This window comes from Elephas maximus, chromosome 8 (genome assembly GCF_024166365.1).
Source record: "Elephas maximus indicus isolate mEleMax1 chromosome 8, mEleMax1 primary haplotype, whole genome shotgun sequence".
NCBI classification, from domain to species: domain Eukaryota; kingdom Metazoa; phylum Chordata; class Mammalia; order Proboscidea; family Elephantidae; genus Elephas; species Elephas maximus.
Window position 1 is genome coordinate 61,967,205 of NC_064826.1, and position 22,128 is coordinate 61,989,332.

Sequence of the window (22,128 nt, forward strand, 5' to 3'; positions counted from 1 at the left end):
TTTTAGTTGAGAAAAAATGTTTTAAAATAATTCAAAGGGTGAAGTAAGATAATTTTAATGATCCTCAAGGTTTGAACCTTAAGAGTCTATATATAGTTCTTTTTGTCTAGGATTTAGGTTATAATTTTTTTAATGTCTCAGCTTTCTCTTTCCCCTTTCACATGCCATTATGTTTTCTAAGCTCAGTAGTTTATACTTAATGAGAAAGCATCTTGGTTGAATATTAAAATCCTTTGAATTTTTCTTTATTTTCTTTCTACATACTCATAACCAAATCCCATTCTTTTTTGTTTTTATTAAAAAACTATCTCATATTTAGCCTTTTCTTCCCATTCTAATACAACTTCCCAAGAAAATCAGGCCTGTATCGCCTCACCTTCTATCTGGTATCTCTGCCTCTATTCTTTGTTTTTTCCAGTTTGTCCTGTACATTGTTAACAATTAATCTCTGAATGTTCCATTCGTTTGGTTACTCCTCAGTTCTTTTCAGTCTATCAGATTAAATTCTGGATTTATACATTCATTTAGCATTTCTTTGAGCCTCTACTAAATGCTAGATAGAGATAGCTGCCATTGAGTTGATGCCTACTTAGGGCAGCCTTATGACAACAGAACAAAACATTGCTCAGTCCTGCATCATCCTCACAATTGTTGGCATGTTCAGGTCTATTGTTGTGGCTATTTCACTGAGGGTCTCCTTTGCCCTTGCTGTCTTTCTTCTTCACCAAACATGACATCCTCGATTGATCCTTTTTGATGACATAGCCAAAGCAAGCAAGGCAAACAGTGTTCTACTGTGATCCATAAGGTTTTCACTGGATAATTTTTGAAAGTAGGTCACCAGGCCTCTCTTCAAGTCTGTCTTAGTGTGAACAGCACATGGAGGACAGTTGAAATCTGTGCAACATGAGTGATATTTGAAATACTAGTGGCATACAGCAACACACAAGCGCACCACAGTACGACAAATTGGCAGATGTGTGTTGGCTACTATATGCTAAACCAGTTGTTGTCGTCAAGTTGACTCCAATTAATGGCGACCTGTGTGCTTCAGGAGACCCTGGTGGTGTACTGGTTAAGTGCTATAGCTGCTAACCATAAAGGTCGGCAGTTCAAACCCACCAGGCGCTCCCTGGAAACTCTATGGGGCAGTTCTACTCTGTCCTATAGGGTCGCTATGAGTCGGAATCGACTTGACGGCACTGGGTTTGGTTTTCTTTTTTTTTTGGTTTGTGTGCTTCAGAGTAAGATTGTGCTCCATAGGGTTTTCAGTGACTGATTTTTCAGAAGTAGATCACCAGACCTTTCTTCCAAGGCACTGCACCTCTGTGTGGACTCAAACCTCCATCCTTTTGGTTAGCAACCGAGTGTGTTAACCATCTGCAGCACTGGTTAGTGTATGGCTAGTCAGTGGAAATTCAGAGGCAAAATCACAGTCCCATGCTTAATGAGTTCATGTTTTAATAGAGCAGAAAGCCAGCCACAGTGTAGTAAGTCAGCCACAGTGTAGAAAGCCAGCCACAGTGTAGAAAGTCAGCCACAGTGTAGTAGGTGTTCAGAGTGCAGTGCAGGGAGTCGTTTATTGACTCATTTGGTAAATGTAATTGAGCACCTATTGTGTGCTAGGCTTTGTTCTAAGGCTGTAGAATATGAGAGACATGGACTTCCATTTAGACGACAGTGGAAGCATATGGGAAAGGTAACTATTCTAAACTGGGAGGTGGCTAGAGAAGTATTATCAGAGGATATAGCTCTCAGCTGAATTTTGGAGCATTAATAGGGTTTAGGAGTTAGCCGTATTAAAAAACAGACTGATGGAGAGGATATTGTCGGAGGCAGAGGAGTCAGCATTTGCAAAGGTGTGGAGGCGTGAGGGGAAGAGACACATTAGGAGGACTGTGTGCAGACTGATGCAGCTAGAGTGTAGGGTGCAGGATGAGCAGTGATGAGAGGTGGGGCTTGGGCTAGGGAGGCTGACAGTGGGAGAAAGAGGAGGATGGATTTGGTAATAGTAGCCACTATGTTTTGAGCACTTACCAGTGCTAGGCATTATGCTAAAGAGTTTACTTGTATCATTTCATTTACTCCTTAGGACTATTTTAAGAGCTGTAGATACAGTTTCTCTCCTTATTTGGTAGGTGGGAAAACTGGAGAGGTTAAGTAATTTGCACAAAGTAACTAATGGCAGAGCTAGGATTCATACTCACTGTGTCACAGAGCTTGCGTTCTCTAATCCTACAATGGCTTTTATATCTTTGATCAGTGTTTAGGAGGTAAGGTTGAGAGAGGCCTTGATAATTGGTTGTAAAGAGTAAGAGATATGACTCCTACTTTTCTGACTTGAGCAACTGAAGAGATGCGGGTGCTTATCTGAGATAGGGAGCATGGACAGATTTGGGGAGAATGGGGGATTTGAGTGGATGAGTCTCTGAGATAAGGAATGTAGTCATATTGGGGATGAAAAAATACTTGAGTGAGATGAAAATGAATTTTGTTTTGAATTTGTTGAGTTGGAGGTACCTAACCCTGGTGGTGTAGTGGTTAAGTGCTACAGCTGCTAAACAAAAGATCGGCAGTTCAAATCCACCAAATGCTCCTTGGAAACTCTGTGGGGCAGTTCTACTCTGTCATATTGGGTCGCTATGAGTCGGAATCGACTCGACGGCACTGGGTTTGGTTTTTTTTTTTTTTTTTTAAATAGGACATCTTGGAGTGGTCCGGTGCATAATTAAGTATGAGTCTGGAGTTGAAGACGAAAGCCCATGCTAGAGATAAAATTTGGGAAATCAGGAGCATAAATATAATACTGACACTTTGGGAATGGGGAGCTCACTCAGGATGCAGACTGAGTTGAATCCTGGGAAACACCTGTATTTAAATGGCAGGTAGAAGAGACTTATCTGCAAGGGAGACTGAGACACAGACTGTTCAGAAAGCCAGGAAAGGGTGATGTCTATAAAACTCAGGGAAGACAGCTTCAAGTAAGGAGAAGTGGCCTGTTGACAAATGTGAGAAATTGTCAAATACGGGAAACCAAGTGTGAGAAAACGTGAAAAATGGCCTTTAACTTTAGCAACAGTTTGGTCAGAGTAGGTACAGTGGAAAGAGAAATGTAGAGTCCAGGTTGCTGCAGGACGGAGAATGAATGGGAATCAGGAAAAGGAGGTAGTGAATGTCAACTGTGTTTTCAAAGAGTTTGTTGTGAATAGCAGTATAATGTAGCAGTTATGAGCATGGGCTAGGATAGACTGCCTGGAATTGAATCCTGATTTTGCGTTTACTAGCTTTGTAACTTTAGCAAGTTAACTCAACCTTTCTATGTCTCCATTTCCCACTTGCACAATGATGATAACAGTAGTACCTGCCTTGGTGTTGTGAGGATTGGGTTAATACACATAAAGCACTTAGAACATTGTCAGGCTATAAAAAATGTTTAAGATGTGCTAAGCGTTGGTGTTATTATTATGCTGGAGCATAGAGGATTAGGTGTATAGCAGAAAATCAGGTTGAAGAAGTAGACTGGGGTCAGGTAATGAGGAGCCATGTGTGTCATTTAAAGGAGTATGGACTTTTTCCTAAAAGTAGTGGGAAACTTAAAGAACGTGCTTTTGGCATGTTTAACCTCCAGAGAGGTTATTCCTTTCTCAAAAAATACATCCCATATTCAGATAGGTATGCTGCCACCACGTGGCAGTTTTATACTGCTGCTATACAGATTTTTTTTAAATATAGAATAGCAACTTGATTAACACAGCTAATGTAAGCAACCTAGTTCTAATAGAGCTCTTTAGTTGCAAAAACAAAAACACAGATTGCTAAAATGAAAAAGAGAAAAGGGAAGATTATTGTAAAGATACAGAAATTTCAAAGGAAGGTTAGAAAAGCATAGTTGGGTTTCATGGAAACTGAAAAGCCAGTAGAAACCGATGCCATTCTTTCTGTCATCCCTTATCGCACTTTTACAGTATCTGATTCTCCTCTCTTTGCAGACTCGTTTCCTTTGCTGACACATCAGCTTGCACGTGACCAAAACTGATAGAATGAGTTCCCAAATTAGTTCTATTTGGTGGAGTTGTTTTTCATTATATACACTTAAAAAAAACAAAACAAAAGGAGGGAGAGAGAAAAATTATTTAAATAATGGAAGGAAATCTACTCATTGAGTAAGCATCTAGCACCCTGGTGGTACAACAGTTGAGATTGGTGGTTTGAACCCACCAACCGACTAAGTGGGAGAAAGACATGGTTATTTACTTCTGTAAAGATTACAACCAAGAAGATCCTATGGGGCAGTTCTGTTCTGTCACGTGGGATCACTGTGAGTTGGAATTGACTCGGCAGCATCCAACAACAACCTACATAACCAGCTTAAGAAGCACTAGGAGAAATACATTTGAAACCTTTCCCCATCTCATCCCACCCCTCACCACTTGAGATAACTACAATTCTGAATTTTATCATTCTGTTGCTTTTCTGTACTGCATATATATGTGTACATAGACATTATATTGTTTAGTTTTCATGATTTTGAACTTTATGTAAAAAAAATCCACTGCTGTCAAGTCGATAGGACAGAGTAGGTTTCCAAGGCTGTAAATTTTTATAGAAGCAGACTGCCACATCTTTCTCCCGTGGAGTGGCTTGTGGGTTTGAACCACTGACCTTCTGGTTAGCAGCTGAGTACTTTAACCACTGTGCCGCCAGGTCTCCTTGAGCTTTGTTTAATGGAATCATATTGTATATATTTGATTTACTTTTTGCTCAATATTATGTAGAGCATGTTTACTCTTGCATAGTATTTCATTATATGAGTATACCACAGAATCCATTCTCATAAAAAAAAATCAGTGAATATTTGGGTGGATCTAGTTTTTTATTATTACTGTTTATTTTTTGCCATTACGAACTGCTTCTGGGTTCATTTTTGTATGTCTTCTAACGCACAGAAAAAAAGAAAGAAACGTGCAGGGGTTTCCTGCATGCACAGCATTTGCCAGTGGCTTAGAGATGTGCAGAGATCATCATCTAATGTCCTCTCAGTCCTTGGCAAGTAGTGACTATGTTGAGGAATTGGATAGGAAGAGGGAGCTAAACAAATGCAAGCTGATATCTGTGTGGTTAATACATGCCAGATTTCATTGCATAAATGATTTCTGACTTATGATGTCCTTTGGAACTGTTAATGGACACCGGATACCAGTTAGGCCCTTTAACTAACCAGATGTAGCAATTCTGTAGTCCGTATTTCCTGCAAAAAATATACGCATATCAGAGAAATAAAAGCCTGTAGTCTGTGGCTTTTAAGAGAACAAACTTCAGGTGATAAACTGGGCTATGCATTTATGCTGCTGAGACAGATAGTGTCTGTATGTTACAGATATACGTTGTTTTAGGGGATGCTCCCTTATATGAACTGTGCAGTATTTTTTTTTACTTATCTATTTTTAATAGATTAAACATCGTAACGTACAGGGACTAGGTAAGGTTAGTGGCAAAGTGCCATTCTTCTCACTCTTCATTGGTAGCAGTAACCGAGGTGAGACTGAAATGAATCAGAGGTAGGTGGCACCTGAACAGTGGGGTTTAATGGCCTTATCGTTGGCAGCTTGCGCTAGGGGACGTGGCAAAGGTGGCGAGAGAGACTGACTAAAGAGGCCGGGATCCAGGACTGCAGATTCCTGGGGCTTCTGTATTATTTTCTGTCTTTTGGGTTGAGATTTCTGGTAGGTGTGTAATTATATAACATACTTTTAAAATAGTGATATTAACCTTTGGGCCCATAATAATTTTATTAGTGAATATTCTTTACAGATCTGTGGACAAAGGAGGCAATGAAGCTCTTTCAGATAAGGAAGTAATAACCCATAATCCCATAAAACAAGTAATTACTATTTTAATAATTTGTTTCTCTGCATAAGTATATTTTTAAATGTAACTTGAATCATATTCTTTATGCAGTTTTGTTCTCTGTTTTTCCTTTTTACTCAACTTTATGTTGGGAGCATTGTCCTGTAACATTAAAATTTTTTGAAAACATTATTTTTGATAGCTGCATGATGCTACATTGCATAGGTGTGCTGTAATGTAACCATGGACCTAATATATGATCTTTGTTATTTTTGAAGAAACTATGTCAATCTTCTGATGTTCTAAGGAATAGTGCCTAAAATTATTACTTAGTGCTGCCTCTTTTCTATAAAAAATTATCTTTTCACTCAACAAGAATTTATTGAGAGCCTGTGCGCAGGCACTGTTCTAGGCTTTGATTTTGAGCAAAAATCTCTGCCCTCCTGGAGCTTACCTTCTAGCTACTGGTTCTGAAGTAATAATATGACTTTGTGTAATCAGTAACGTTAACCTAAAACAACGTTTTGGTGATTTTTATGTGCGTAGAGGTGATGTGTTCTAAACAGTATAGTGGAACTATTCGTTTATTCCGGATAATCTTTTTTCATTTGTGATCATTTAGTAATGGGTACTGTTTATTGAATGCTTTTCTCAAGCAACAGTTTTTTAACCTTTTTTTAATGTAGAATTTTACTTTTTCTCTTATATAATTGAGGAGGGTAGTGAAAGGAGTAAGAAAGGGAACAACTGGAAATAATTTCTCAAAAAAAACTAGAACTTTAAGAAATCTTAAAAGATGCTTCTAATGTATCTTCTCATTATACAGTTAAAGAAACAGCTCTACTGAGCATAAGGGTCTTGTCTAGTATCATGTAGCTAGTTTATGAGAATCTTTGTAGACACAACAGTCTAATACTCTGTTATATATAATCCTTATGCAACGTGATAGATCACTTTTGTGTGTGGCCTTACCCAAGTGATTGAGCGGGACTCTGCAGATACGGTAATTGTTGCCCAACAAAGAATTTGGTCAGTTGGGCCATCCCGCCAGGCTTGAGCTGAGCCATCCCAGAAGCAGGAAAGAGAAGGGCCCACCCCCACCAAGGAAGAAGAAACCGGTAAGAGAGACGTGCAGGAGAGACCCACAGGAGGCAGTGGAGTGGGCTACCTGGCCCACGGAGCAAGAAAGCTAAGTACCTTGGGCAGAGATTAAGGGCCAGGGAGAGACCTGCCTGCGAACATGGCTGGAAAGGGAAGTATTCTTGAGTGTTCCTGAACCTGAATTGTAACCTGTTATTTCCCTAATAAACCCTATAATCGTTGACTATGGTCTGTGAGTTCTGTGTGGCCATTGCAGTGAATTATTGAACCCAGCAGAGAAGTAGAGAGTGCTGTGGGAGGGATGGTTGGTGTCAGAATTGGTAAAGATGGTGGAGAAAGGAGGCAGGTCTGACCCGCTCCAAGAAATCAGCCTCGGGCTGTTGATCTTGATTCTCCTTCCCCCTTGTGAAGTTAGAGGAGGTCAGACGCGGCCTCTACGCTATCTTTACAACGTATTTTTTGAAACTTTTTTTTCATTCAGCAAATTTTTGTGCCTACTATGTGCCAGGCAATAAAATGTGTTAAAATATGCAGAATTGGAATGGTTCCTTAGCTGCAGAATCTGTTGGTTTTCTTCATAGACATGAAGGTATTCCAGAACCTTTATTTTTAAAAAACGTCATTGCATTGAATTAGATTAAGTCCTGTGGTCTTTTCCATTGTTGGTTTCCTCAGATCTGTTTGGCACTGTTATTTTCCAACAGTTTGTATCTTTGTGATATTGTTGGAAATTATACTTCAGAGCATCTTTAAAATGTTACTTTTGTCTTCAACTATTGCAGTCTTTTTGTTCCCATAGTTAGGCACTTGGAGCTTTGTTTAATAGTTGTATAGCATTCTTGTGCATCATTCATTAAAGAATATTAAAAGACAGCACTGACTAGTATAGCTAGTCATTGTAATTAAATTAATTAGGATTTCTTAAATGTTCTACAACAGAAAATATAGAAAATAGGTCCATTTACAGCTTTTTTTTTTTTAAACTGGAGAGACTAAACTCGTTTCTCTACCATTCTGTAATATTCTTTATGATGTATGTATGTGTTTGTTTTATTACATTTTTCTAAAAATTTAATAGTATCAAATAACCACTCAAAACCTGTAGTTGTGGATTTACTTTAAAATTATTTTTTTTAAAAAAAATTGGAATTCAACACATTGTCTTTCATTTATCAGTTCTTATTCAACACATGTTCTTAAATACCAGTGCAAACTGTTGGCGCTCGACTGCTAACCTGCATGTTGGCAGTTCGAACCCACTTAGTGGTACTGTGAAAGAAGAGACCTGGCAATCTGCTTCCATTAAGATTACAGCCAATAAAACCCTATGGAGCACTTCTACTCTGTAATACATGTGGCTGGAATTGACTCGACAGCAACTAACAACAACAGCATGTGCCAGGTACTGTGATGAGTGGTGGCCGTCCAGTGGTGAGCAAAGTGCTCAAAGTTCCTGCTGTAATCGAGGGACACTAAATCTTAGGTAACCACCTGGTGAGGAAGTCTAATTTTTCCTATGCTTTTTTTTTTTTACAGCAGGGATAGACAAATTTTTTCTGTAAAGAGCCAGATAATAGATATTTTAGATTTTGCAGGCCATACAGTTTCTGTTGCAACTATTTAACTCTCCCGTTGTGACATGAAAGCAGCCATTGACAATATGTGAATGAGTGGGTGTGGCTGTGTTCCAATAAAACTATTTCTGGATGCTGAGATTTGAATTTTATAATTTTTGTGGGTCATGAAACATTCTTGTTTTGATTTTTTTCCCCAACCATTTAAAACTATAACAACCATTCTTAGCTGGTGGATTTTACTAAAACTTGTGGCGGGCTGGATTTGGTCCATGGGCCACTGTTTGTTAACTCATGCTTTATAGCAATAAAGTGTGGTACTATGTAAGGGAAAATCAGGGTGCTAGGACACTGCAGAGTCCCTGTTTATTAGAATGGAAAGACTGGGAATAGGGGATCTGCAAGTACTTCCAAGGATCAGTGTTTCACAAAGTTTAATGTGTATCTTGCGGATCTTGCTAAAAAATGCTCCTTCTTGTTCTCCAGGTCTGAGGTGGGGCCTGAGATTCTGCATTTCTTACAAGCTCCCAGGTGATGCTAATGCTGCTGGTCCACAGACCACACTTGGAATGCCAGAATCATAGAGGGAACAATTAAGACCCTCTCCCCACTCCCCCTGTCAACCTGGCTAGCTCCAGGCCATTCTTAAAAGAAAATTAGGACTTCCTTAAATACACATCCTTAGGGACGCCTTCGCTGACCTTCCAGTCTAGGTTAGATCCCTTTTTGTTGTGGCAAGTGGTTTTCCAACTTTAATGACAGAGCACTGACAGTTTCAAAAGAAAGGAAACTTTAACGAATCTAATAGACCCTTTTTCCCTCCTTTTTTGAAGATTAATAATGGGTCCTGAGACAGTTTATTTTAAGCCTAAACTTATAACCCTAAATAGATTGCAAATGGTAGTTTTGAAGTGACACTATGAGAGCTTGGCGTCTTTTTTTTATACAGCATTTAAAAAATCCATAGTTTTATTGAGAATGGTCATTTATAAAGTTACAGATCTTGAGTTTAAGGATTAAGTTATTGGTCATTTATTTTTAGTAATATATTCATGTTCTTCTGGTCAGGGTAAATTAAGACATTTGCTTGAGCTGGATCAGTTTTGAAAGACAAGTGTATGTGGACATAAGAGCTTTCCAGTAAATCTTGCAACTATTTTCATGCCTACATATGTTAACATTTTTATAATTGGCTTCCAAATGACAAACACAGATGCCTGTAGTCTGAATTTCCAGCATGTTTTTGAATAAATGTTTTCCCAGTACCTTGAAGTATATCATTTCAGTATCAGATGATTAGCTAATTGAGTAGTTTCTGATTTTTGCTTATCTGCTAGCTTGCCATTTTTCAGATTAAAAATAAAGATAGCTTCCACGAGTATAAGAAATTAGATTTATGGTAGGATCTTGTTCCCTCTGACATTTTCACTAAACAGAACTTTTTTTTTTTTTTTCACTTAAAACTGTAGGCTTTAATAGTTGGACACCAATATTTGTTGCAGCACTGTTGACAGTAATGAACATGTAGAAACAACCCAAATGCCCATCAGCAGATGAGTGGGTAAACAAAATGTGGTACATACAAACAATAGAGTTTTATTCAACCATAAAGAGAAATGAAGTTCTGATACATGCTACCACATGAATGAACCTTGAAAACATTATGCTGCGTAAAGTAAGTTAGACACAGATGAGCATATATTTTATGATTTCACTAATAAGAAATCCTGGTGGCGTAGTGGTTGAGAGCTATGGCGCTAACCAAAAGGTTGGCAGTTCAACTCCACCAGGTGCTCCATAAACGGTATGGGGCAGTTCTACTCTGTCCTTTAGGGTCTCTGTGAGTCAGAATTGACTTGACGGTAATGGGCATGGGTAATACAAAATATCTAGAAAAAGAAAATATAGAGAGACCAAAGTTTATTAGTGGTTACCAGGAGTGGGGGTGGAATGGGGAAAATGGAAGTCGTTGCTTAAGGGGCACTGAGTTTCTGTTACTAATTGCTTTCCCATTGATTCCAACTAATGGCAACCCCTTGTATATCAGAGTAGAACTGTGCTCCTTAGAGTTTTATATGGTTTATTTTTCGAAAGTAGATCACTAGGCCTTTCTTCCAAAACAGAGCTCTTGATAAAAAGGTATTATGAATATTAGTTTTGAGAATTTAAATTTTCTTTATTATGGTAGAGGAAAGAGATCATGGTGAGAAGGACTCTTTTATATTTTAGTTCTTTTAGTTAGTAACTAGAAAATGAATTCTGAAACCATGGAACCTTTTTATAGAGCAGAATTAGATACGCTTGTTGTATCATCTCAGTTCTCAGGTTCTGAGGAACAGTGCTTAAAACTATTTAGTGGTGACTCTTTTCTGTAAAAGATAAATTAGCCTTTTTCACTCAAGACATTTAATGAGCCCTGTTCTAGGCTTTGAATATATAACAGTGAACAGAAGACCTTACCTTCTGGTTAATTGTACTGAAAAAACCCATGACTTTGTATAATCAGTAACATAGTCCTAAAATAATGTCTTGATAACTTTATAGCTTTAGAAGTGATTCCTGGTGGCCTGATGGTGCAATTGGTTAAGCACTCGACTACTGGCCAAAAGGCTGGCAGTTCAAACCCACCCAGAGGTGCCTCAGAGGCAGCACTACAGATCTGCTTCTGAAAGGCCTCAGCCTTCAAAATTCTTTGGAGCAATGCTACTTTGCACACACGGGGTTGCCATGAGTCAGAATCAACTCAATGGCAGCTAACAACACCACCAACAGAAGTGATTCATTCTAAATACTATAATAGAACAATCCACTTTTTCTCCATTTCTACCTATTATCTATTTCATTTGGGTTCATTTAGTAATGGATATTGCTGTCCCAGACAATTTTTTTTTTAAAGTCAAACTTTTTATAATGTAAAAAAAATTTTTTTCTTTATTTGTATAAATGAATAGATACTAATTATATTCTCTGCTGTCTGAATGTATTTTCTGACTCAGACAACATGGAATTTCAGGAAGTTTTTGAAACTGAGCATAAATATCAAGCATGGTGTTATTAATACTTTTTCTTGGCTTTGCGTTATTCTCTCTGAGGGCTCCTGTCTTTTTGAATGATGTGCTTAGACTTTCAATTAAATTTACAGATAATATATTTAAGTCTTCCAATTGGTTTATTTTTAAGAATGAACTTAGTATCCATCAAAGTAGTTTAAATGCATTCCAACAGCTTAATAATATACATGTAGAGGCAGCTGGTCTCGCACCTGTTCCTTAAGCAGACGTGAGGTGGAATAACTCTCTAGTTGCTAAATAATTGTGGAGAAAATTTAAATGTGTTGTATTTTTATATATCCTATATAATATTTTTATATTCTATAAGGTCACATGATGAGAAATTTCTGATTTATGAAATAGATGCATCTGTATTGAGTAACGGTAAAAAACTATATGTATTTTTTCCCTTGGTCTACTTCAGCAGACAAAATAAGTATAAAATATGCTGTATGTTATTCTGTAAATTGTCATATTTGTCACACGTTGTAGTTAATAACATCACCACTATTAACGGTATTGCTTTAATACTTTTTATAATAAGAAATTTACGGGCTATCTTTGTAATTTGGCTAATAGTTATAGTAATACTGGTAATATTACATCCCTTATTAAGGCACCTGTTTTTATTCTTTTATTTCTTTCTTTACAATGATTAAAGATTCAAAATTAAATTTAGAGCATTGATGATTAGTAGTTGTCTCATATGAAAATTAGAAAATTTGTTGTATAAAAAGGAAATTTCAAGTGTGCAAAAAGGAAAATCACCTGTAATCTCAAGTCCAAATTTACAGCAACATTATTATGGTTATATTCCTTCAGAATTTATCTGTGCCTATGTGTACAATGTTATTTAAATTCAAGCTAAATGTAATTGCTGAAGGCTATGAGCCTGAGCCTGTCTTCTCTGTTAAAAAGAGATGCATGTAATTTTCCTTTCATAAAAGGTAGATTATTCTGTAATACTATTTTATATGTACTGCTGTCATGAGCATCTTTATTATTAATAATGGTTTGCATTAATATTTTTATATGTATTTGTTATGGGTAACCCAGTGATGTCCACCATGTAGTGCATACCTCTGATTTTAGGTGGTGATGAGATATTTTAGGGTGGTATCCTGACCCAGTGTTAAATAACATTGGATAGTATTATAAAAATGTATTACCTTTTCAGTTTTCTTTCAGTCCATCTGTTTATGACAGGTTCAAAGTCGGTTTGATGCTGGTATATCCTTAATACCCCTCTAACTCTTGCCTACCTCTGTCATAGCTATCTACTATGACATCATCTAATGAAAATTTTAATAACATCATTTTACTTTCATTATATTTATTTTTGTTTATCATTTTTTAAAAAAGAATCTAATGACATTGATTTTTAATTTATACAGGGATAAAAAGTTTTCTTTTAAAATAAGTTTAAAAAAGAAAAATGCTCTGGTTAAAGCATGTTAAGTAAATGATGAGTAAAGGTGGTACTAGGATATGGCAGAAATCTCGCTGGTGATATGTAAATGATTAAGGGCCAGGAAGCGCTATTGTTTGATGTTTAAGTTATTTCTAAGATTTTCCCCATTATGAACAAGGCTACCAACCAAACCAAACCCCTTGCTGTTGAGTTGATTTCAACTCATAGCGACCCTAAAGGACAGAGTAGAACTGCCCTGTAGAGTTTCCAAGGAGCGCCTGATGGATTTGAACTGCCGACCTTTTGGTTAGCAGTTGTAGCACTTAACCATTATGCCACCAGGGTTTCCAGACAAGGCTACAGTGAGCATTTATGTAGCTAAGTCTTTTTGCACAGGCTAATTAACTTTAGTGTAAATTAGTAGGAGTCCCCGAAATTCCACAAAGCAAATGCTTATTTGTGTATTCTTGTAATCTCAGATCCAGAGATTACGATCTCACCAAATAGTGAGTGAGAGTGAGTGCCTATTTTCTCTTCCTCTAAACAACTCTGGGCTAGTTTTCTTTGTATGTGGCATTTCCAGTTCTTACTTTTCAATATTTGAATAACATTAATTCAGGAACACCTAGTCTCTTTGCAATTCAATTGTTATATTAAAGATCATTAATAGTTGTCCTTTATTTTGTAGTTTTTTTTATTTAGTAATAGTTTGATCTTTTAAAGAGTTTGTCTCCAAAGCTGCTTTTTTCTTAGTGGTAATATGGAAAAATTATCTTTGATGATAGTGGCAATTTCTTTTGTTCTCTAGCTTGCCCAGTTTCGACAAAGGAAAGCTCAATCTGATGGGCAGAATCCTTCCAAGAAACAGAAAAAAAAGAGGAAAACCTCAAGCAGTAAACAAGATGTGTCAGCCTATCCAGCCATGAATACTGAGCAGTCACAGACTGATGAGATGTACATAGATAGTTCTCAGAGAGTAGGATCAGCTGGGACTCCTGAATCCACAGGAGTGAGAGCTTTACCCAGTGGAGAAATAGTCAAGCATGACGAGGTCTTCTCTGTTGAAGTAAGTATTCATTCAGACATCTAAACATTATAGTTCTAAATGGAAAGTTGTAATGACAACACTTAGCACCCTGTGCAATTTGATAATGGTTTTGTTTCCCTTTGAAAGTTTCAATAGGGTGGTAACTAAACAACGATGCTTAAAACATTCAACAACCTCTGCAAGAGAGTTTTGTGAGCTTGATTCACCAAACCTTTATGGAGCAGCTGTAGTATGCTATGCACCAAGGATACAAAGAGGAATATGACAGTCTCTGCTCTTTTGTAAAATAAGTCTAGTGGGGAAGGCAGATATAAAGATATGCAGTGTGCTCTGATTAGAGCTAGGTTTAATAGCATACCTGGTTTCTACCCACTATATGCCAGTAGCACTTCCTCCCGCACCCCGTTGTGAAAACTCAAAATGTCCCCCAAACCCAAAAACAAACCCATTGCTGTGAGTCAATTCAGACTCACAGCGACCCTGTATGTCCAAGCATTACCAAATGTCCCCGGGGCCACGACATCGTCTCTAGTCGAGAAGCACTAGTCTGATACAAAGAGGAATTTTTTGCCACAAGAGTGCTCTGATTAATTTCTCAGCTAACTCAATTTTATCATAGGCCTTTCTGTGTATACAGATATCTTTTGCCTTGCTATTCTCCAGAATTTTAAAAAGAGGAAATATTCTATCAAAATATCTGGAAACAGCCTTCTTCTGGTTGTCAAACCTCAAAATTAGGAAAATATATGTCAGACATTTTAATTGGGTATGTTTCAACCCGAAATTAAAGTTAGGCATTTTCTATAATCCCAGTGTATTTTATGCAGTGTTGCCTGGGTCTATAAGAGCCAGATAAAGCCCTTTCTTTCTAGAATGAGGATCCCAAGTAGATCTATAATCAGGAGATGTAATTCAGTCAGCAACTACAGCATGTCATAGCTGTAGCTTCACAATGGCATTTTATTCCAGTTTTACCCAATATTAACTGCAAGTCACATCTAGCAAAGTTCTATAATCTGTAACATATAAAAGTAGAAATCAGCAAAGTGTAGAATAGTTGCCCCTTGCCTCAGTGTTTTCCAGTCAGCATACAGCAGTGTACCATAGTATATGGTGGCACTGTGCCACCAGTTATTGGTCTCCTTTGCTTTCGTGGTGAATGGGCAGGTAGTGCCTCAGGTAAGCAGATTATTTTAGAGCTCCATAGTCCCTCTAGTGTGCCATAAACCAAACCAGTTGCCGTTGAAACTTATGTCGACCCCATGTATGTCAATAGAACTGTGCTCCATAGGCTTTTCAGTAGCTGGTTTTTTGGAAATAGATCACCAGGCCTTCCTTCTTAGATGCCTGTGGGTAGAGTCAAACCACTAACCTTTTGGTTAGCAACCTAGAGTGTTAGAGCTTCAGTTATATTTGCTGCAATTAAAGGCAAATTTGAAATTCAGAAACATAAGGAGTACTGCTTTAAAAAAATTATTGTTATTGAGGTATAATTTACATGAGATAAAATTAATCCCCTTTAGCCATAAAGTTTAGCAAATTTGAAATCATTAATTTATTTTCAAATATTGAATCAGCATGCATCCCTAGAATAAACCTGTAAAATGAGATTCTTAGATGAGATGAGACAAGGTGAACAGTGAAAGAGCACTTTTGGAGTAAATCTGGATTTGGTCCTTGACTCTTGTTACTATTGCTAACTTACTAGTTGAGAGGAGCTTGGAAAAGCCGCTCACTTTGTATCTGAATCCCAGGGCTGTGAGGATGACACAAGAATGTTTTTGAAAGTGCTTTGTAAACTGCAGAAGTGTTGTCATTTTTTCTTCAAATTATTACTTTTCCAGCATCAAGATCTGATGATGATTCTTTTTGAAGAAGTTCAACTTTTCTGACAGTAACATTTTAGGGCTTTCTTTTTTAAACATAGGAATGGGCATTAGAAGAATGGTGTCTCATTTGGTGCTTCTGGCTTAGGAGCGATATGTAGTATATACAAGATGCTATGAGAAAGTACTTCCTTGATACCTTTGTATTTAGAAAATACCAAGTGATATATGTGTAATTCATCCATTGTAATTCATAATTGTTAAATTTTTTAAATTTTGAATAATTTTTACTAGTTTTCTAGCAATATTTATGTGAGTTTTCTACCATATGTTACCAACAGCAATGGCTTAATAAAGTATGATAGTTAAAAAGAGAAAAGGTCAGATTATAATTTGTTTTTACTTTTATTTTAGCCGGAAAGTGAAATTTCAACTACAGCAGATGATTATAGTTCAGAGGTAAGAATAAGTAAAATTATGATTTCAAATGTTGTACATTAAATTGATACTTTATACTGTTGCCGAAATTATTATCTATTGTTGATAGTTTATTTCTTGAAACTCACATGCTTCTACTGTGTTTTATAAATATGTTATTAGTATAATGTAATTTAATAAAAGCAACTGGAAAACCTGAAGATTATCTTTTACTGATAGATCATTTTTCCAGATTGTTAGCTAAGTATAATATCTGTTTGAATGGCATACTGCTTAGTTACATAGAGATCCTGCTTCAGTTTCTGAGATAGCCTTTGATACTGAGTTTCCAGGATACATGACCATTATAAGGTATCTATGTTGAAGACAGTAAAAATTTCATAATTTAGGATATTTCATTTTGAGTACAGGCAGTCCCCAGATTACGAACATCTGACTTAAGGATAACTCTTACTTGCCCTTTAATGTTATGTAGGTTTGCCTTCGCTTGGAAGAAAATGAACCAACTCCTACTTGCAACAAATTCTTGGTCATAATCACCTTCACTTGGAGTACATGCAGCTTTTAAGTCATTGAAAAGACTTCAAGCCTTTTCTTGCACTAACCAAAACCAAATCCACTGCTGTCAAGTTGTTTCCAACTCCTAGTGACCCTACAGGGCAGAGTAAAACTGCCTCATAGGGCTTTCAAGGCCGTAAACCTTTACTGAAGTAGACTGCCACATCTTTCTCCCTCAGCGCGGCTGGTGGGTTAAACATCGGCCTTTTGGTTAGCCGCGGAGTGCTTTAGTCACTGTGCCACCAGGTTCCTCTTCTTGAACTAAAGTAAGGTTAACTAAGAACCCTATGCACCTGTTCCAACTTACCTACACATTCGACTTAAAGACACAGTTAGAAACAGATCTTGTTCATAACCTGGAGGCTGCCTATAATGCTTTTTACAAATGCTTGAGCTGTAGTTAAAATTATACTAATTTGTTTATTGAAATTAATATTGCAAGAGTGATTTTTATTCTCAGTGATAAAATATAGGCACTGACCACTTTAAGAAATACCATTTTATGTGTTCGTAATAAGCATGTGTCATTTTGTTATTTTTTTCTTATTCTTTTAGATTATTATTTCTTTGGTCCAGCATTTGAGTACCTGGAAAACTAGAACTTATTCTGAATGGTTCAACAACCCAGTTTATTCCATAAAGTCTCAATTTATTGTAGGTTCCTAATAGAAAACAAAATCTCATGGTCTTAAATGGACATGTTACTCTTACAGAGTACTAATGGGAGCAAAAACTTTGACACTCGAAAAGTTTAGCATGTTTGAAAGCAGGGAATATACTTATTAATAATCTGGGAAAATTATGAACCAACGTTAAATGCGTAAATTGTTGCCTGATTCGGGCTATGTAGAGTTGCCGCTACAGAAAGTAGCTGGATTTAAAATCACAGCTTACGATTCAGAGGGTCTGCCCTTGGGAGTTTAAATTTGGGGCTCATATCTGAAAACACTGTTTTTGTCTTTCTGTAATACCTTAATTTTTACAGCTTATCTTTCTTGATTGACAGTTTCAGATTCCTTGGTGCTTGAACTGTGTTACCTAGGTCTTTGGGGTACCTTCAGGACTCCACAAAGTCAATTTTTTTCTTTACATCAAAGTGAAGTTTTTATATGCCAAGTGGCCATAGGTCAGATCATGCCATACATAGCCATAAAATTTGGTTAAAATTTATAAAGCCATTTTTTTGCGTTAGAGTAACAGATCAAAATTTAGTTTTATTTATATATATATTTTTAAAAGGAGCCCTGCTGTTTTGTGGTTAAGTGCTAATTGAAAGGTTGGCTGTTCAAACTCACTAGCTACTCTGCAGCAGAAAGATGTAGGTGGCAGTATGCTTCTGTAAAGATTAGAGCCTTGGACACCCTATGGGGCAGTTCTACTTTGTCCTGTCAGGTCACTGTGAGTCGCAATTGATTCGATGGCAACAAGTTTTTAAGTTTTATATTTAAAAAGCTAATGACCTCAAAAGATGCTGATTTTCAGGTTCTCTTAATATTGGGATTCTTGTTACATTGGAAACCCTGGTGGTGTAGTGGTTAAGTGCCACGGCTGCTAACCAAAAGGTCAGCAGTTCGAATCCACCAGGCGCTCCTTGAAAACTCTATGGAGCAGTTCTACTCTGCACTATAGGGTCACTATGAATCAGAATCAACTTGACGGCAATGGGTTTGGTTTAGTTTTGTTACACTAAGATACTCTTTTCCAAAATTTTTTAAGATTAAAAATTGGTGGGGATTGTGAGTCCAGAAAAATATATTGAAACTGTGTATCTGTGATACCCAGTAAATATGATAGATTTCAAAGTAAGTTAGATGTAGTACTTAAATATAATCCCTACAGATAAAATTTAGAGTAGTATTTTTCATACTTACTGAACATGGTTCACAGTAAGAAATACATTTTAGGTACTTATATATATGTAATATATAGTTACATATATTTGTATAGCTATATGCATGAATAGTTTTGTACATGAATATATGTATAATTTCAAACAAAATTTGGTGAAAAATACCCCTGCTATATGAAATATACTCTGCTATTTTCTTTTTTTAATGGTGATCACAAAAACTAAATTGATTTACTGACTTCAAGTTTGAAAAGCATGACTTAGAAGATTATATTGAAAACATATAATTATAGAATAATTTTTTACAGATTTGACCGAATTTAAATCGTAACCCTAGGAATATATATGTAGGGCCTGAATCCACAATAGATTATATTTTCAGAAATTCACATGTATTCACCATGTCTAGAGAAAACATAGCAGAAAAATTGATAGTTTGTAAAGTGTTTGATGATGCCTCATAAAGGTTGCTGAGATTGATACTGGTGGGCTAGCTTTGAAGTTTTCAGCTGCTCCATCTAATGAGCAGACTGGCTTGACTGAACTAGAATTACAGAGGACTTCAGGCTATATTCACCCTTTCAGGAGGTAGAAGAATCATCACCAGGGCAAATTTACAACCCAAGAAATAAGTCTCACACTGTAATACTTTTCCTAATGGAACTATAAGGAATTCTCTCTCAGTAATACCAAAAAAAAAAAAAAAAATGAGATTCCTTTCTGGGCAATGCATACCTTAATAACTTTACTCCAAATGACAGATTTGCAAAGTTTAATACTGTTAGTGTTCCTAGTTTATATTTGAGTATTCTAAAATTTTGGAATCATAATTTTAATCATAGATCAAATAATGGTCTTATATTTTTCCTAAACATCACTGTCATTTTTCTAGTATGTAGGGAAATAAGATGATACTAAAAGAATGAGGCTTTTCATCATTCAAATAGATGTATGCACACTCATGTTCATTGAAACATTGTTCACAATAGCAAAAAGATAGAAACAACCTGGATGTCCATCAACAGATGGTTGGATAAACAAACTATGGTACATACACACAGTGGAGCACTATGTAATGATAAAGAACAATGATGAATCTGTGAAGCATCTCACAACATGGATGAATCTGGAGGGCATTATGCTGAGTGAAATAAGTCAGTCACAAAAGGACAAATATTGTATGAGACCAGTACTGTAAAAACTCATGGTAAAGGTTTACACACGAAAAGAAACAATCTTTGATGGTTACGAGGGAGGGAAGGGGTGCGGATGAAAAACACTAAATAAAGAATAGATAAATGGTAACTTTGGTGAAGGGTAAGACAGTACACAGTACTGGGGAAGGCAGCACATCTTTTCCAAGGCAAGATCATGGAAGCTCCGTAGACACATCCAAGCTCCCTGAGGGACTAAATTACTGGGCTGAGGGCTGTGGGGACTATGATCTCGAGAAACATCTAGCTCAATTGACATAACATAGTTTGTAAAGAAAATGTTCTGCATTCTACTTAGGTGAGTAGTGTCTGGGGTCTTAAAAGCTTGTGAGTGGCCGTCTAAGATTCTCTACCGTTCCCACCCTGTCTGGTGCAAGGGAGAATGAAGAAGACTAAAGACAAAGGAAAGATTAGTCCAAAGGACTAATGGACCACAACTACTACAGCTTCCACCAGACTTGAGTCTAGCACAACTAGATGATGCCGGGCTACCACCACTGACTGCTCTGACAGGAATCACAATAGAGGGTCCCGGGCAGAGCTAGAGAAAAATACAGAACAAAATTCTAACTCACAGAAAAAAAAACCAGACTTACTGACCTGACAGTCTAGAGAAACCCCAATAATATGGCTCCTGGATACTGTTTTAGCCCAGTAATGAAGTCACTCCTGAGGTTCACCCTTCTGCCAAAGATTAAACAGGCCCATAAAACAAAATGAGACTAAATGGGTACAGTAGCCCAGGGGCAAGGACTAGAAGGCAGGAGGGAACGGGAAGGCTGGTAATAGTGAACCCAAGGTCGAGAAGGGGAGATTGTTGACATGTCATGAGGTTGGTAACCACTGTCACAAAACAATATGTGTACTAATTGTTGAATGAGAAGCTAGTTTGTTATTTGTAAACCTTCATCTAAAGTACAGTTGAAAAAAAAAAGTGAGGCTTTGGAGCCACAAGTTCCTATGTTCAGATTTCAGCTTCATTTCCTGTGAGCTATATAAACTTGGGCATGCCACCTAAACTCTGAAGTATAGTTTTCTTACCTGGAGTAAGATATTACTGGAGTAATAATATTAACCTCATGGGGCAGCTATGAGAATTATTTGAGGATATTTAGTACAGTGTTTGGCATATAATAGGTATTCAGCAAAGCTTGGTTCTTTCACTACTCTTCATTGGAAATACTTTTTTTCCTCACGCTATGTTTATATGAAACAAATGGATGATGCAGATTCCTTTGACAAATTATTTTCTGACGGAATTAAGATTCAGATTATATATTTAATTAGAGCTTAGTGTAAAATTCATGTTCTGTGTGTAATGTACCTGACTTCTGTGGCTAGTATACTCATTTGGCTAAAGCATGAATTCAGCCCTGGCATGAATCAGTCAAATGATTTTATTCCTTGACCTATCTAAGACCTGTTCTATGTAAACATATACCCAATTACGTGCACTAGAGAAATCAGACCAAAAAAAAAAAAAAATACCCATCTTTAGAATTAATGTAAGTTATACATAACCTCTTCTGTCCTTGATGAAGGGACACTTCATGTCTGGAATGCCATATTTACATGAATTATTTTTATTTATTGACACCCTTTAACAGGGTCATCAAGAAAGGTGGGAATGCTATATAGGCAACATGGAGACTTCAGATAGGTAAATAATTATGCTTTGGTATCTTTGGTATGTACAGAAAGATGAAATGATAATAGGGCACGCCCTCTCATCGTACTGATTATAGATTTCATCTGATTATTCAGTACTTCCTAATCAAGTCCCTTCTAGGATCCATGACATTTGTGAAACGACTGGCTGAAGTTGAGACATAGCCTGTAGCCATAAAATAATGTGATGATAGCTTTTCAGCTTTGACTTTGAATGAAATGATTTTAACTTCGTTAGTTATTTAGCACCAACATTATGAGTCAGCCAGGGGCATTGAACCCCTGAATCATTGTCAAACTTTTATGAATCATCAGAATCTTCTTGTTTTTTATTATAACAACCATTATTTTTCTGAATATGTATAATATCTAATAAAGTATAATAAGAATAAGATACCAATCTAAGTAAATTGAAGGGTTAGTATCCTTTTGTGCTTTTAAACTAATGACCACTGAAGGGAAGAGCCTTGTGTGAAGGCCATTTTATAGTTATGTAACAGAACTTAATTTTCCTCTGATTCTTTCTGAATAGCAGTGTTACTCT

At 36.8% G+C, this 22,128-nt stretch overlaps 1 protein-coding gene across 7 annotated transcripts in view; it reads left to right on the top strand.

Annotated features, from left to right (window-relative positions):
• AKAP9 (A-kinase anchoring protein 9) overlaps positions 1 to 22,128 on the top strand; it is a 157,714-nt gene that overhangs the window by 8,389 nt on the left and 127,197 nt on the right. For all 7 annotated transcript variants that reach the window (XM_049893999.1, XM_049894000.1, XM_049894004.1 and 4 more), the window contains exons 2-3: positions 13,792 to 14,049; positions 16,272 to 16,316. In XM_049893999.1, the coding sequence (XP_049749956.1) occupies positions 13,792 to 14,049; positions 16,272 to 16,316 (303 nt within the window). The remainder of the gene's footprint in view (positions 1 to 13,791; positions 14,050 to 16,271; positions 16,317 to 22,128) is intronic.